The sequence below is a fragment of the Chionomys nivalis genome, chromosome 8 (assembly GCF_950005125.1).
Source record: "Chionomys nivalis chromosome 8, mChiNiv1.1, whole genome shotgun sequence".
Taxonomy (NCBI): Eukaryota; Metazoa; Chordata; class Mammalia; order Rodentia; family Cricetidae; genus Chionomys; species Chionomys nivalis.
In genome coordinates, this window is record NC_080093.1 from 45,247,901 (window position 1) to 45,262,785 (window position 14,885).

A 14,885-nucleotide genomic window follows, 5' to 3' on the forward strand; every position below is an offset into this window, starting at 1 on the left:
AGGTTATGGTGCCATGCTGGTTGTTGTGGTTCATTGGCATCATAGCTGAGTAGGACTATTGGTTTCCTTCCTCTTTTGGAAGCTTGTATGGTACCTTCTGGCACTGCAAAAATTAGTCCTCAGGGAGGGGACATTAATGTCATTTCCAGATTACAGACAAGTGTAATCTTTACCCCACAACAAGGAAACTTCTCTTTGCAACAGACAGAGACCACTACAGAAAACCACAATGACTCAAAGTGTGGATTTGTGGAGCACAGTATTAGTGGAAGCATACAAACCAAAACCACACCTAAGGGCAGAGAAATTGTAAGAACCACATAATCAGGGAGTTTGCTGTGAGATTCTGTCATGTAGTAACATCAAAGACTAAATCCATAAATTCTTATTAACATGATTGCCCAGACAGGAGCTGAATGAGGATGACACCAATTGACATACCAGACTGGATGAGAAAAAGCCCACCATCTCTACACTCTACACAAGGAACTATAGTACAGACAACCGAGGAAAGCTGGGAGTGGGAGATTTTTTCCAGAGAAGGGCACACCAAACGGTTGTTCAGTGACAAATAGTTAGTCATGAAAACATACACATGAAGATTTAACAGGTTATATTTAGAAATATATAAGTATATAGTCCCAATTAGTGAAAAAAGAGGCCATGAATTTGAAGGAGAACAAGGAAGGGTATATGAGAGAGATTGGAAGAAAGGAACAAAGGGAAAGGAGACATGTTGTAATTATATTAATCTCAAAAGATTTGAAATCTAATTTTCCTGGTACCCAGATTTCATATTTTCAATTTTCTAGAATCAATAAAATTGTGCTGTTGAAATCCTTCGATCTCAGGTGCTTAGTTATGGCAGCCCAAACAATACTAACACAAACCTTTCGTATTTTTTTCTTAGATGGTAGAAAGAGCAAGGGCATTAAAAATCATCTGACCTCATGAATCAAATACCATTTTGTCTTTGACAGAAAAATCCCTGGTAGTCAAAAAGGGAACACTACATATAGAGAGGTTATATGGACATAGTGATGCATCAATGAACAGGAAATAGAAAGTATACGTCAGAAGATACATCCAGTAGGAGCTCCCTAGTGCCTGCCCTTGTGGGTTCTATAAAAAGTTTTCAATTTTACTTTAAAATAATCTATGCATCTTGACATGTTGCATTATTACTACTTGGAAGTAGTGAGGGTTCAGTGCAATGACAACACAGCGAGAAGAGTCGCCATCCATAGAAGTCAGACACCAGCCCAGGATAACTCGGCAAAACAGAAACCCCAGTCGCTTTCTTCCTCTATTGTTTCCTTGTGAGTCCCCCAAAATAGCTGAAAACATTGGGAGAAATAATGGATTTTCACAGTCCTTCATGAGGGTAAGGTCTAGAGTCAGTGTTTATAATTTAAAGAGCAAATGGCATCCAGAAGACTTGGAGGTCCCCAGGCAGAGGACACCTGCCACTGTCCTGCTCTCTACGGTTGGATAGGGGTCTTTGGCAGGAGAGCATTTTTCACTATAAAGACATTTCAAAACAAAGAAAAATAAGCTTCATCTACAGCACGATATCAATGAAAGGACACGGGAGCCTTTCTCGGGGGATCAGAGAAAACGCCTTGAACTTGGTCTGACTGCTAGCATTGTCATAACTTCCCAAGAACAGGTGTCAGGGTGATAAAGGTGCAGCAGTTTGAAACTAATTGTCCCCTATAAGCTCAGAGAAAATGGCATAGGAGGTATGGCCTTGTTGGAGGACGTGTGTCACTGTGGGGGCAGGTTTTGAGGTCTCTCTAGCTCAAGCTTCCCTCAATGTAACAGACAGACCATTTCCTGTTGCTTGCAAGATTAGGACCCTCAGCTACTTTTCCAGCACCGTGTCTGACTTCATGCTACCATGCTCTCTGCCATGATGATAACGGACTGAACCTGTGAAACCCCAATTAAATGTTTTCCTTTGCAAGAGTTCTTGTAGTCATGGTGTCTCTTCACAGCAACAAAAACACTAAGACAAACGGTTTGGAGAACATTAAGGCCTAAAAGATAGTATCCAGTAATTCATAAACCACTTTTATGAATTAGATTTAAGATTAGAGGGCCTTCGAGCTAAGACTCCTGACAGCAGTGGACGTATAGCCTGAAGTGGCCATCCCTATGATCGGATTGGTGACTACCCAGGTTGTCATCAGAGAGCCTTTATCCAGTGACTGACAGGGGCAGGTTCAGAGACCCATCGCCAAACATTGGGCCCAGCTCAGGGAGTCCTGCTGAGGAGAGGAAGGAGGGATTGTAGGAGCCCGGGTGTCAGGAACATCACAGAAGAACACAGAGAAACAGCTAGCCTGACTCATGGGAACTCAAGAGTCCGAACCAACAACCAGGGAGCCCTCCTGGGACTGATGTAGGCTCTCTGCATACATGTGACAGTTGTGTAGCTTGGTCTATTTGTGGGACTCCTGGCAATAGGAGCAGGGCTGTCCCTGGTGCTTTGGCTGACTCTTGGGAACCTCTTCCTCGTGCTGGATTGCCTTGCCCAGCCTGAATACAGGGGGAGGTGCTCGGTCTTCAGCAGCTTGGTGTGTAATGCTTTGCTGATGCCGGTGGGAAGCATGCCCCTTTCTAAGCAAAAATACAGAGGAGGGATGGATTGAAGGAGGTAGGAGGGGAAGAGAAGACAGAGGGGAGGCTGATGTTGGGATGCAAAATAAATAAATAAAATTTGAAAAGATTAGAGGGCCTTTCCTGAAAAGATGAGGTTTTATAATGTCAGAAAATAAGATATGTGAGGATACGTAAAGCTTTTCAAGGCTGAGCTCACACACCATCCATGTGTGAACAAACCTGAAATGTCTAATAGCAAACAACTGGCTGCAAAGTAGAAACACGGGACAGTACCATCCTCAGCAGCTCATTGTGATACTGTCAAGGTTCTTAAAGTTAAGATCATAGATACATATTCAGCTGGTAAAGAAACAGCCAAAATGAACTACCAAAATAAAGTGAGACAAAATATTTGACCATCATGGTTAGAACAGAAATGATAAAAGAAGTAATGTTGACTGATAGTACTTTTATTTATTATTACTAAAATTCACTTACATATCAGAATATAATTCACACAAAATAGCTGTATTATATCATCATCACTCTAAATAAGACATGTTTCAATAAATAAACTAATATGAATGTAGAAGCTAATGGATAACTTTATCTTGATCCTAGAACTAGTAAATAAACTTATTTGAGCATGAGACACAGAAAAGGTCATTGGAAACATGGAAACATATAAAATTCTTAAAAATTAAATATTTAATTTAACTCTTTAAAAAGGGTTTAGGGTTAATTCTGAATTTTCATGCTCCAAGGATGAATCTTGTGGTGCATCATGAGAAAGGATGTGGATAAATTAAAACATAATGAACAATTAATTATTTACCCACTTATCAGGCAATTATGAGAATGTTACCATGCATGGGAGGAAAATAGCCCACAGCAAAGCTAAAACATAGGCAATGAAGTGCATACAGCCCATTTCAATGGGGCATTACGTTGACCCAAAGATTCCTGAACTCAAAGGAAATGAATCAAGACCTGATGGTTTTCATAAAGGCCGACCATCAGCAGGAATCTATGTCCATTTAAGGTGAATGAGAGGAAGGTTGTGACGACGTAAATGAATGCAGACAGATTATAAAAATATATACAGCTTTAATAGGGAAATAGACTTACAGGACCACAGGTTCCCGCGGAGAACAGGAAAAGCAGAGAAAAGCGGCTGCTGGGATCACGCCTGGCAGATTTATCAGTAAACATTAGCCCGAGGCGAACACGCCCCCAATGGGTGGGGCTATATCCCTACAGAAGGTACACTCAAAACAAACTGTGCCCTATGAACGTAACCTTCACCTATCAAGATGCTGGTCTTGACAGAAAACTCAGTGAAGGAAGGTTTGAAATCAACAGAAAGAGTGCACAGCAGTGCTGCACAGCGAGCTGGGGTTAGTGGTTAATAGTTAATAGCACTCTGAGAGTGCACAGCAGTGCTGCACAGCTAGCTGGGGTTAGTAGTTAACAGTTAATAGCACTCTTACAGGGACCCACACTGGGCTGCTCCAAACCACCTTGAGTTCCAGTTCTAGGAACTGTGCCAACCCCTTCTGACCACCACAGGTGCCTGCACGCATTACACATCACATAAACACACACACATGCACACACACACACACACACACATGCACACGCGTACCTTAAAAAGTTAAACAAATTCTTTCTTTTGTTCATTTATGTCCTTGCAGTTTGACAGACCAGACCCAGTAATGAAGTAGTCTGTTCCTTTATCATTTGAATCTAAACTGCCTACAGAATTTGCCAAGGCCAATAGGACACTAGTAAATGACTCAGCAGATGTCTGAGGAGCATTGTTGTCCTGGAAACAAAACAAAAGCCTACAACTATGAGACGTGTGACTAAAGCTATCCCCACTCCTCTAACTACACAATCTATTAGCGGGCCACAGATGTGTGACAAAACTTGGCAGGGCTTTATAGAACAGTATCAGCTGGGGAAACCAGCAATGTACATGGCAGAGTGCCCAAAAATATAAAACTGCAGTTCTTTGAAGTCACAATGCTTTGGGGTAATTTATAACATAAAGCTACAAAAATGAGGTGGCAAAAATATCTTTTAAGTGAGAAGCAACATGAATAAGGTGTGTGTTTTTTAAAAAATGGATAAATAGTTCTAAGGCCTGAGAGATTTTGTCCTCTCTGCGTCAAAATGGAAACACTGGAAACTTGGGATCTAGAAGATCCCGTATGAGGAAGTTGTAAGAACAGAGGACTATGTGACTTGCCCGAGGACACAGTGTCTACTGATAAACCAAGACCACTAGTCAGCTTCTTCAGTGCAATACACAGACGTGGGCACTTTAATTCATAGCTCTGGGCTCTTGGCCATTCCTGAGATTCTATGACTCTGTGACTTTATGGTTCTATGGTTCTAAGCCAGAGGACAATAATGCCAGTGCTCTAGACAGCCTCAGTACAGGAAACAAACATAGTCTAAATGGGATGACCAGCTACATCCTTCCCTTCCACTTAAAAAGACCAGCTACAACATCATGGATTCAAGCAATAAGAATAGTCCCATGTTCCTGGTATTTCCTCCAGAGGTCACCAGTCCAGAACAACAAACAACTCTTACAGCCTCAGCCTATAATGCCCAAAACCGAGTGCAGAAAGTCCTTATTAGAAAACTGAAGGTCTTAGGGGTAAGTAAAATGTGTCCCTATGTATATTCTACACAGGGCGGGGTGGGTAAGAACTATCTGAGCACACATTCTTCAATAAGGATGATGAACTCCAACTTTCATTTCCACTCCAATTATTAAGTAAGCACTGTGCTTCTGTATAAATTGTGCACAAGATTCTGTGAACAGGAAAACACAAGACGAATAAATTCAATGTTCCTGGACTCTTAAAAACCATAACCGCCAAACTAACCAGCTTTGAGATTTTTCTAGTCAATTTCAGAAAGAAAAACAAAGTTTCAATCAAGTAAAAGCTAGGCCAGATTCCCTATGAGGCATACTGCAACACATGCTTTTATACCTTCCCACGCAAGCCCAGAAATGGGATGCTCAGGAAGGGAGAAGGTCAGAGAGGGGGAGAAAGGAAAGAGATACCTTGATTGAGGTAGTCATTAAGGGACTAGCAAGAAACATGGCACTAAAGAAATTTCCAGGATCCACAAGGATGACCCAGCTATGTCTTTAAGCATTAGTGGAGAGGATGCCTAAACTGGCCTTCCCCTGTAATCAAATTGATGAATACCTTAATTGTCATCATAGAACCTTCAACCAGAAACTGATAGAAGCAGATACAGAGATCTAAGCGAAGCACTGAGCTCTGGAGATCAGTCCAAGAGAAGAAAGAGCAATAATATGAGCAAAGGAGTCAAAACCATGATGGTGATACCCACAAAAACAGCTGACCTGAGCTAGCGAGAGCTCACTGACTCTGGATTGATAGTGGGAGAACCTGCATAGGACCAAACTAGGCCCACTGGATGTGGGGAACAGTTGTGAGGCTTTGGCACTCTGTGGGGTCACTGGCAGTGGGACCAGGATTTATTCCTAGTATTTTAACTGGCATTTTGGAGTCCATTCTTTTTGGGAGGGATACCTCGCTCAGCCTAAATATAGGGAGGAGGGCCTTGGTCCTGCCTGGAAGTAATATGTCAGACTTTGTTGACTTCCCATGGGAAGCCTTACCCTTTCTTAAGAATAGATGGGGAGGTGGGGGGAAGGAAGGGTGGGAGGAAGGAGAGAGTGGAATAGGGATAGCTATGTTAAATGAGAAGATTGTATTTGAAAAAGAAAATAAATAAAAACAATCTTCTGATTCTGACAGTGTTGCTGACCACTTGCCCTTGGATAATCAATTCACAGGGTGGGGCTGGAGCATAGGAAAGACGAATTCTCCCTTTCTCAGAAGTCTTTAGTTGCCTGTAGTTCTCTGTCTACAGGTGGAGTCCTGGCAAACATTAATTTCTCCATCAATCATCTCCTTCATTCTACAAATACTAATTTTATTTACCAAACTTTTCTAAGATAATGGAAAAGTGAGAGGTAGACAGGTATGCTTGAGGCTACAATGTCACCCATGTCTTTGAGAATATTTTGTCCTTTGAACTCCAGTCTCCCATAATGAAAAATAGAAAGTGGACTTTTTCAGGGAAAAGGAAAAAAGGAAATAAGAAAGACCATCCTATAGCAAGTGGAAGGCCACTAGTGCAATCTGCTTCAGTCTTTCTTCAAATACAGTGAAATCCAATCTTGAATGAAATCACTTATATTACTTTAACAAAAATGGAATCAGGTGCAAGCACCTATGTTAGGTGCTGTATTCACAGAAATAAATACAAGCTAGTTTCTCATCACTGAGGAAAATGAGGTGTCATTCAAACATAAAAATAGCATGAATATACTGAGAAAATACTGTATTTCAATGGAGTATCTAATAAGAGTAAAAACAGTGACAGTGGCAATGGGAGCCCAGAGCTGGGACGATTAAAAGGGGATGGATACAATTCACAATGAACTGGACATTTAATGCAGATTCTGAAGAAATGATGGAATTTCAACAAATAGAAATGAAAGAAGAAAAGAGAAGCATACTAGATGCAGAAAGCACTGGAAAGTGATGTCCAGGAAGCACAGGGAGGGGGTGGTGGAGGAGAGCTGGGAAGGGTCAAGCTGGGCTTAAAAGATTTAAGAAAACTAAGAATAAAAAGACTCGACCTGCCTGATAAATTAGTCATGTTTTAGCCACGCAGTATAATAGAGGTCTGTGATACAAGAAGAGGGTAACAAGCCAAGAGGAAGCATAAAGAATCTCATTTTCATATTAAGTGAAAGAACTCAATGAGTGCCCTGGGTGAGGAACGGACAATGGGAGAATATCTCTGTATATCCACCAACACGTGGAAAAACAAAGTTATGAAATAAGCACCCCGATTTTGCCTACAGCAGGATGATGGGATACAAATCAAATATGTATGATTTTGTAATTCCTTTGTCAGTTGCTATTTATATTTTACCTGTATCCATTCATTTGTGTGCAGAGATGGTCATATGCATGCCACAGCACATGTGTGGAGTCAGAGTGCACTCTCTCCTTCCACCATCTGGGTTCCAGGGATCAAGCTCTGCTTGTCAGGCTTGGTGTCAGGTATCTTTACCTGCTGAGCCATCCTTTTGGCTGAAGTATGCATGATTTCACAACTAAGATAATAGGAAAGTTAGCTACTTTGGGATTGTGGCACTCAAGGAAGTTGAAAAGAATAGGTGAACTGATGACCCCAAGCCTAAAAGGATGACAGCATCAACAACAAAGAAGTCAGAAAACCAGGCTTAAAGCAGGAAAAGTGAGCCCATCTGAGGACATATGGATTGAGTTGGTATTGGGACATTTAAGAGGGACAGACATCCAGATATGACAAATATGCCTACCATACCTCTTAGGACTCGGCCACTAAAAGTTGGTACTGCAACAAAAGACCTCACCCAGATTGAGGCATAGAGTGAAAAGCTCACAAATGACAAAACTCCCTGGGTCATACACCTTCTGTCCTTTCTGTCATTCTCACCAGGCTTCTCTAGCACCCACAGACCCCCTGCTTAGCATTAACAAACAGTAGGTTGAGAATATGCCTTACGAGCATAGGCCTGGGGATGCAACCCTGTTTCAAAAGGCTCAGAGGATCACTCACCTCCAAAAGGATTTTCTTTGGTCCCTTGGTTGGCCAAGCTGGTTCCATAATTTAAATTCAAATCAGATGGAGGGATTAACAAAACATCAAGGAATATTATAAAGGGACGTCCATTATCCTTCCCTAGATTATTAAGAGGGTGACAGCCAAATCCATAACTAAAGATTTAAGTAGAATGGACGCCACCACTGTGCCTCTTCTGAGCTCACTTTCCCCTCTTTTGCAGACAACCCAGATCCTGTGTGGAATCATGAACTTTTCATTTGGAGTTGTTTTCCTTTTCACCTTGGTAAACCCATATCCAAGGTTTCCTTTTATATTTATCTCAGGATATCCATTTTGGGGCTCTGCTTTGGTGAGTACAGTGCATTTAGTTCAATTTAAAGGTATATCAACCAGGCAACGTGAATTCTTAGTTATGAAGCATGACAGACTTGGGTATATAATTCTGTAGAAGATGTCACAAAGGCATTAATAACCCCATTGCAATTACTTCTATCCTCCTTTGAATCACCAGAATTGATGGTAGCCCATCTTTGGGTCTTGAAATTTTGAGAGAATATTCCTCTGGGTTTTATGGTTGTTTATTGGTCCATTAATTCATCCAAAATTTCTTGCAACACATGATAAACTGTTTTTACAGAGAAAGACAATAAGGATCCAAATTTTAGGACATTGATCACTTCCCTGGGGTTTCTGTGACCTTAGGAGAGAGGCATAGGGAAGAAGTGGACAGAGACATGACCTGAGAAACACTCCACATCAGCTTACCATGTCCATCATGGAGATACTTTTTATCTGTTCGTTTGTTCGTAGTTCATTAACTCTGGAGCATTTCTGATTGCACTGAAAAGAAAAACTATGGACTATATGGTGAGTTCTGTTTCTGTCTTATAAAAATTATAATTACTACGTACTTTGCCTGGCTCTGAAAGTCATCATAGAGTCAAAAGTCATTAGCTATCAGGAGACTTTTCCAGGTTATTATGTTTGAGTTTCATGTTCTACATAAGGACACTGAGGCACGGACCAGTCCAATTATTGTCTATGATCTTAGGTCATTAATGCAGATTGGGTCTCAGTTTTCTAGTCATTCATTCTCTTCCATAAGTAGTTTTGGAGTCTACTGCAGACCAGATGCTTTACCAGGCCATAGTCTGACTCACAGGAACAGCGTGATGTAGACAACCTAATTAAAACATAAACAGACTCCAGAGGTAAAGAATATGTTGCTGGTCTATGGAAATTTGTAGATATAGAGTATTCTATCTCACTCAAAGCAACAAAGACATTAGATAGTAATAAGTCAGTAAGTCATTTGAATCAAAGAACATCCTAACATTTTGTAATTTTAAAATATGTTTACATTTATTTATTAGGTATTGTATGGGGTGCTTGTTCATGCCACAGTGTACCCATGGCTATCATAGTGTACCTGGGGCAGCCACACAAATGTACCCTTGGTAGTCAGTCCTCACGAAAGTCACAGTGTATCAGTGGCAGTCATGGTGTACCTGTGGAAGTCACAATGTACCTGCGGAAGTCAGAAGACGGCTTGTAGGAGCTGGTTCTCTCCTTCTACCATGTGGGAACTCAGGTTGTCAGGTGGCAAGTTCATTTATCTGCTGATTCATCTCGCCAGCCCTAAAAGTTTGTAATATTAGGAAGATACCAGTGACAAAGTAATGAGTCCAGTGTTTGGATAAATACAGTCTTAAATGGACATTTAAACAGGCCACAGCTACCTCTATTTGAATGGAAGTTAACCCAGGTACAGAATTTGAGAGATGGAGAGGGGATCAAAGGTTAGCTGACTTCTCTCATCCACTGTGGAAGAATGCCCAAAGACTATTATGAGCTGCAAAGGTTTTAAATGATCACATGGTGGTTTCTTGGTGTTGGGACTAATCTAGCTCTCCAGTACTCACCCACCCCCACTGCTCTGTCTGTGGTACAAGGTAGGCCTGAGTCTTGTGTTCTGTTCTGATTCTATTGCAGATAAAAATGAGCCAGGTGATGAATTTACTTAGTGCCCTGGGAGCAACAGCTGGAATCATTCTCCTCATATTTGGTTTCCTTCTAGATGGAGAATTCATCTGTGGCTATTCTCCAGATGCTAGTCAGTGTGGTGCTATTACCACTCTGTTCATTGTAAGTCCCCTGCGCCATTTCTAGAATGAGAAGCAGATGGTTTAAACAAAAAGGCTAGCACCCAGCACCATCCAGATAGTATTGTGGACATGTGTGCAGTTCTTTTTACTCAAGACATTCAAGAGTCCACTGGACCAAACCAACATTTTAGCAGGCATTGTGGAGTAGAACAATAAACACTCAATAACCTATAAAAGGTATAAAACATGCATGCAATATAGAAAATGATACTAAAAGATAGAGGCTTAGTGGTATGCTTGTGGTTCAAAGTTTCCAATATACATTATAATTTTGTCTATGGTTTTTTTTGATTTTAATGTTTAGATTGTATTTCTGATAAAGTACGGTAAACTGAAAATAGATATCTCTACTCCACCCAAAATACAACAGTAATTGGTGTAAAATAATGTAAAAGGTATGAATGAATCTATATAGAAATAAACTGATTGTCAAGTAGGCACATTAAAGACTGCTAACATGAGTAACTTCATGGTGGAGTGCACGCTTAATTGAGATGAGGCAATAGCTTTAATCCAAATGCCATCAAACAACTGATGAAGAAATTCAAAACTACCTGAGAGAATGGGGTTCATGTAAAAAGAGAGCTGTTCTAAGATAGTGTTTGGTGTGATTGAGTATAATAGGACCCCCAAAATCAGATAAGGGGATCAGAGAAGAGGGAACTGGTTGGTCATTCTGAGCAGAACTTTCCAAATCAATCCTCTGAAAACAAAGTGCTACCTATAAAACAAATAAAACAAAACTCACTCAAAGACATTTTAAAGCCTTAAAGTTTTGCTATTTGCAAACTAGAAGTTTGTAGAAGAAAAGCTTAGGACTTAGAATTTCTAAACAGAACGTTAAAGAACACCGAGCTGCTTAAGTGAGCAGCTGTGGGTCAGTGCTGGCCTTCTGAAATCTAATTCTGAGAGCAAGGTGAAGGGCCAGTGTCCACTCAAGGTAGCTCTACAGTGTCCTGGGCCCTCAATAGGCTTCCTAATCTTCAAGTAAGGATAAATCAAAGGGCCCTGCCCAATGTGGTACAGAGGACTGATTGGACAGAGTAAATAGAGAAGAAAACAAACTCAAGAAACTGTATCCACAAACCAAACATCTCACTTCTTCCCACGCCTCAGCCCCATCCCCACCCCCTGAGAGTTTTAACTTTCAGTAGACACCAACTGGGTGATCCAAGAATGCTCACAACTTGAACTGGATCTTGCCAATGCTAAAGGATATATGGGGATAGATGAGCAATAGCTTCACGAAGTCCCTCAAACTTTTTCCAACCCAAACTGAAAACATGTATAAAAAGAAATGACTATGGATGGAAGCTAACAGGAACAAGATACACTGCACTCCTCTGCCAATAATACAGTCTAATCATCACTCTTTGTGATGATTTTCAACAAGAGAATACATACATACATACATACACACATATATATATATAATACTAGGTATGATGTATTTCTATCTATATAACATATAGATATGTCCAGAGGAGATGTATACTACAGCATTACTAAACCACCACCGGCACCGGCACACCTCACATAGTCTCAAACAACAGTCCTTAAGAAATCCCAAAGTAGATGTTCTACAAGATATGACACAGCCCATTGGCAGCTCCAACTCCTGGAGCTTAGCAACTGTGTGTTCTCCATTAAAGATTACTGGAGCAAAAGTGCCCTCCTTCAAAGTGCCAGTGGCCATTAATTGTGACTTTCTTATCTTTCTATTTTCCCCATGCTAGTTTAAGGTTTAAGATAACTAATAAAGCCGGGCGGTGGTGGCATATGCCATTAATCCAAGCATCTGGGAGGCAGAGGCAGACGGATCTCAGTGAGTTCAAGGCCAGCCTGGTCTACAAGAGCTAGTTCCAGTACAGGCTCCAAAAGCTACAGAGAAACCCTGTCTCAAAAAAAAAAAAAAAAAAAAAAGATAACTAATAGGCAACCTTACTAACATGACATCACTGTGACAGTGTCCGGATGGTATGTGTTCTGTAAGACTGAAATTAACCAGGCCCAAACACCAAAAACACATGGCGATAACTACAGACCTATATTTCTTATAAATATAGCTATAAAAGTCCCCAGTTAAATACAAGCATGTAAAATCTAGTGATGTATACACAGGATCACCAACTACAACCAGATTTCATGTGTCCCAAGAATGGAATGTATATTTAAAGAAATCTATATATTTATTGTACCATATCAGCAAAACACTAAATGAAATCCACATGGTATTTGAGTGGACATAGAAAATAAAACATTTGACTGAATTCCTCATCAAATGACAGAAACACTTAACAAGCCGTGACTAGAGGAAGAACTTCCTCAATTTGATTAAGTCATCTATAAAATTCCTCAACTTGCTTTCTCTCTATCAAAAACCTGGAAATTTATTAATTGATGCATTCAGCATCCAGCAGGATTCAATCAGAAGGTTCCAGGCTGCAGTCAAGGAGTAATGAGGAAGTAGGATGGCAAGAGAGATGTGATGTAAAGATGCATCATCATCTGAGATGGTAGAGTGGGAGACACTTATATAAATAGCACCCAGCTTCAGCCCAGTGTCGATCTCCACTGCAAACAAACCACCTATATATAAGCATGCGTTACAAGAACACTGCTGTGGTATTGTTCAAAGTAAAACAAACAAACAGTGAAAAGAAAAAAAAAAAAGAAGGAAATAAATCAGCTCCTGTCACAGAGGAGTAAAGTATTGAAATACTTTACACCATGACACATTGGATCGCTATTAAAACAAACCAGGGGATCTTAAATAGTTATTTAAGCTGTGATAAAAATACAATAGACAAATACAGCATAGAATAGACTACCAATAACGTGAACCTTTGCAATGGCAACAGAAGGATCCAGTCTTGGAAGAGGGCAGGCTTCAACCAGCTCTGTGCCAGGATCCAGCCTGTGAATTCTTGACCAAGTGTGTAGGACTATGTGTGCTCTTAGCTGGCATGGTACCATCTACTTTAAAAGTTTTCTGTAGCTGGGTGGTGGTGGCACACACCTTTAATCCCAGCACTTGGGAGGCAGAGGCAGGCGGATCTCCGTGAGTCTGAGGCCAGCCTGGTCTACAGAGCTAGTTCCAGGACAAGCGCCAAAGCTACAGAAAACCCTGTCTTGAAAAACAAAACCAAACAAAATTTTCTATAGCAATTAGAAAGGACTGAGTGGAGTTTCTAGTCTAGCTTTCTCTCCGTGTCTGCTTTTCTGTGTGCTGCTCTTTTTCTGGGGCAGTAGTTTTCCCTTTCCCCCTTTTTTTCCTTGCCTTTTCTATTTTTGTCTCTAACATTTCCTATATCTTGGATTTCTTCTGTCTTTGTCCTTCAAGAGACTACTTTTCTGATATGCACTCTTCTTTGGATGCTGCGTCTATGAAATGGAAAATTACCTGCGTATCATTTAGCAAACATCCTGTTTGATTTTTCTTAAAGAAAATAATGCTCTCCTATGCCATGCTAGTACAGCTTATATTCCCATTATCCTTCACTAAGTTGAGGGGGGGGGTTATTGTGTAGTTTCGACTACTTCATTGTGATCAGAAAAGCCATCTCTGTCCTAATGTCCTGACTCCATTGTTTGCTTCTGTTGCAGGGGATTTTGGCTATGCTGATGATCTTTAGCATTACTGAGCTGTTCATCTCCCTCTTTTCCTCAACTTTGTGGTACACCAGAGAATAACTTGGGGAATGCTGTTCTTGAGTAGCACTGTGCAAATAAAGATGCAAAGCAATAAATCTCAGAGGATAGTACTGCTCATGAGAAAGAGCCAAGACACATGCATACTTAAAACTCGCAGTTTTGAAGAAAAAGAGGTTGGGGGTGACTCAAGGGGGATCATTTTGGGTGATGAAATCCATCCTGTACCCTAGGAAGGCCACTTCCTCACCCAACAGAACACTCACTTTGGTGTGATCATCCTTCTTGCTCGTGGCATGGCCACTCTATAAGTAAAGATATGAACCGAAGTTCAAACTAGGGTGACCACATCATCTGATTTCTCTACTCATGACAGTTTCCTGATAAGTCCCCCAAGAGACACCACACAAGGGCTTCTGCTCCATGAAGCGGGAAGATGAATTGAAAGGAAGAATGAGTTGATGAGAAAATTTTACCTTGAAGCCACGAGGCTGTCAATTGTTATGAGTTCGGCACCTGCAAGAGTGACTGCAGCATGCTGTTTAGATTTTATTTTGAATTTGACACGGACTACAGTTACCTAGGAAGAGGAATGGTCGATTTGAGTAGTTGCCCAGATAAAATGACCTGTGGTCATGTTTGGGGCACTGTGATGTTTGATGTGGCAGGGACCACGGCACTGTAAGAGGTGATATCTCCCGCAGGTGGGGAGAGCTAGAGAGATGGGTCAGAGAGCAGAGCAAGCAACATTCCTTCATGATTTCTGCTTCCAATTCCTGCTTTGAGTCT

The 14,885-nt window shown here is 40.9% G+C and overlaps 1 protein-coding gene across 1 annotated transcript; it reads left to right on the forward strand.

The window, feature by feature from the left end:
• The first annotated feature begins 5,122 nt into the window (after positions 1-5,122).
• Ms4a5 (membrane spanning 4-domains A5) lies at positions 5,123-14,138 on the forward strand. Its single transcript, XM_057778684.1, has 5 exons — positions 5,123-5,272; positions 8,501-8,629; positions 9,091-9,147; positions 10,273-10,425; positions 14,052-14,138. The coding sequence occupies exons 1-5, from the start codon at positions 5,123-5,125 to the stop codon at positions 14,136-14,138; spliced, it is 576 nt and encodes a 191-aa protein (XP_057634667.1).
• Positions 14,139-14,885: the final 747 nt, after the last annotated feature.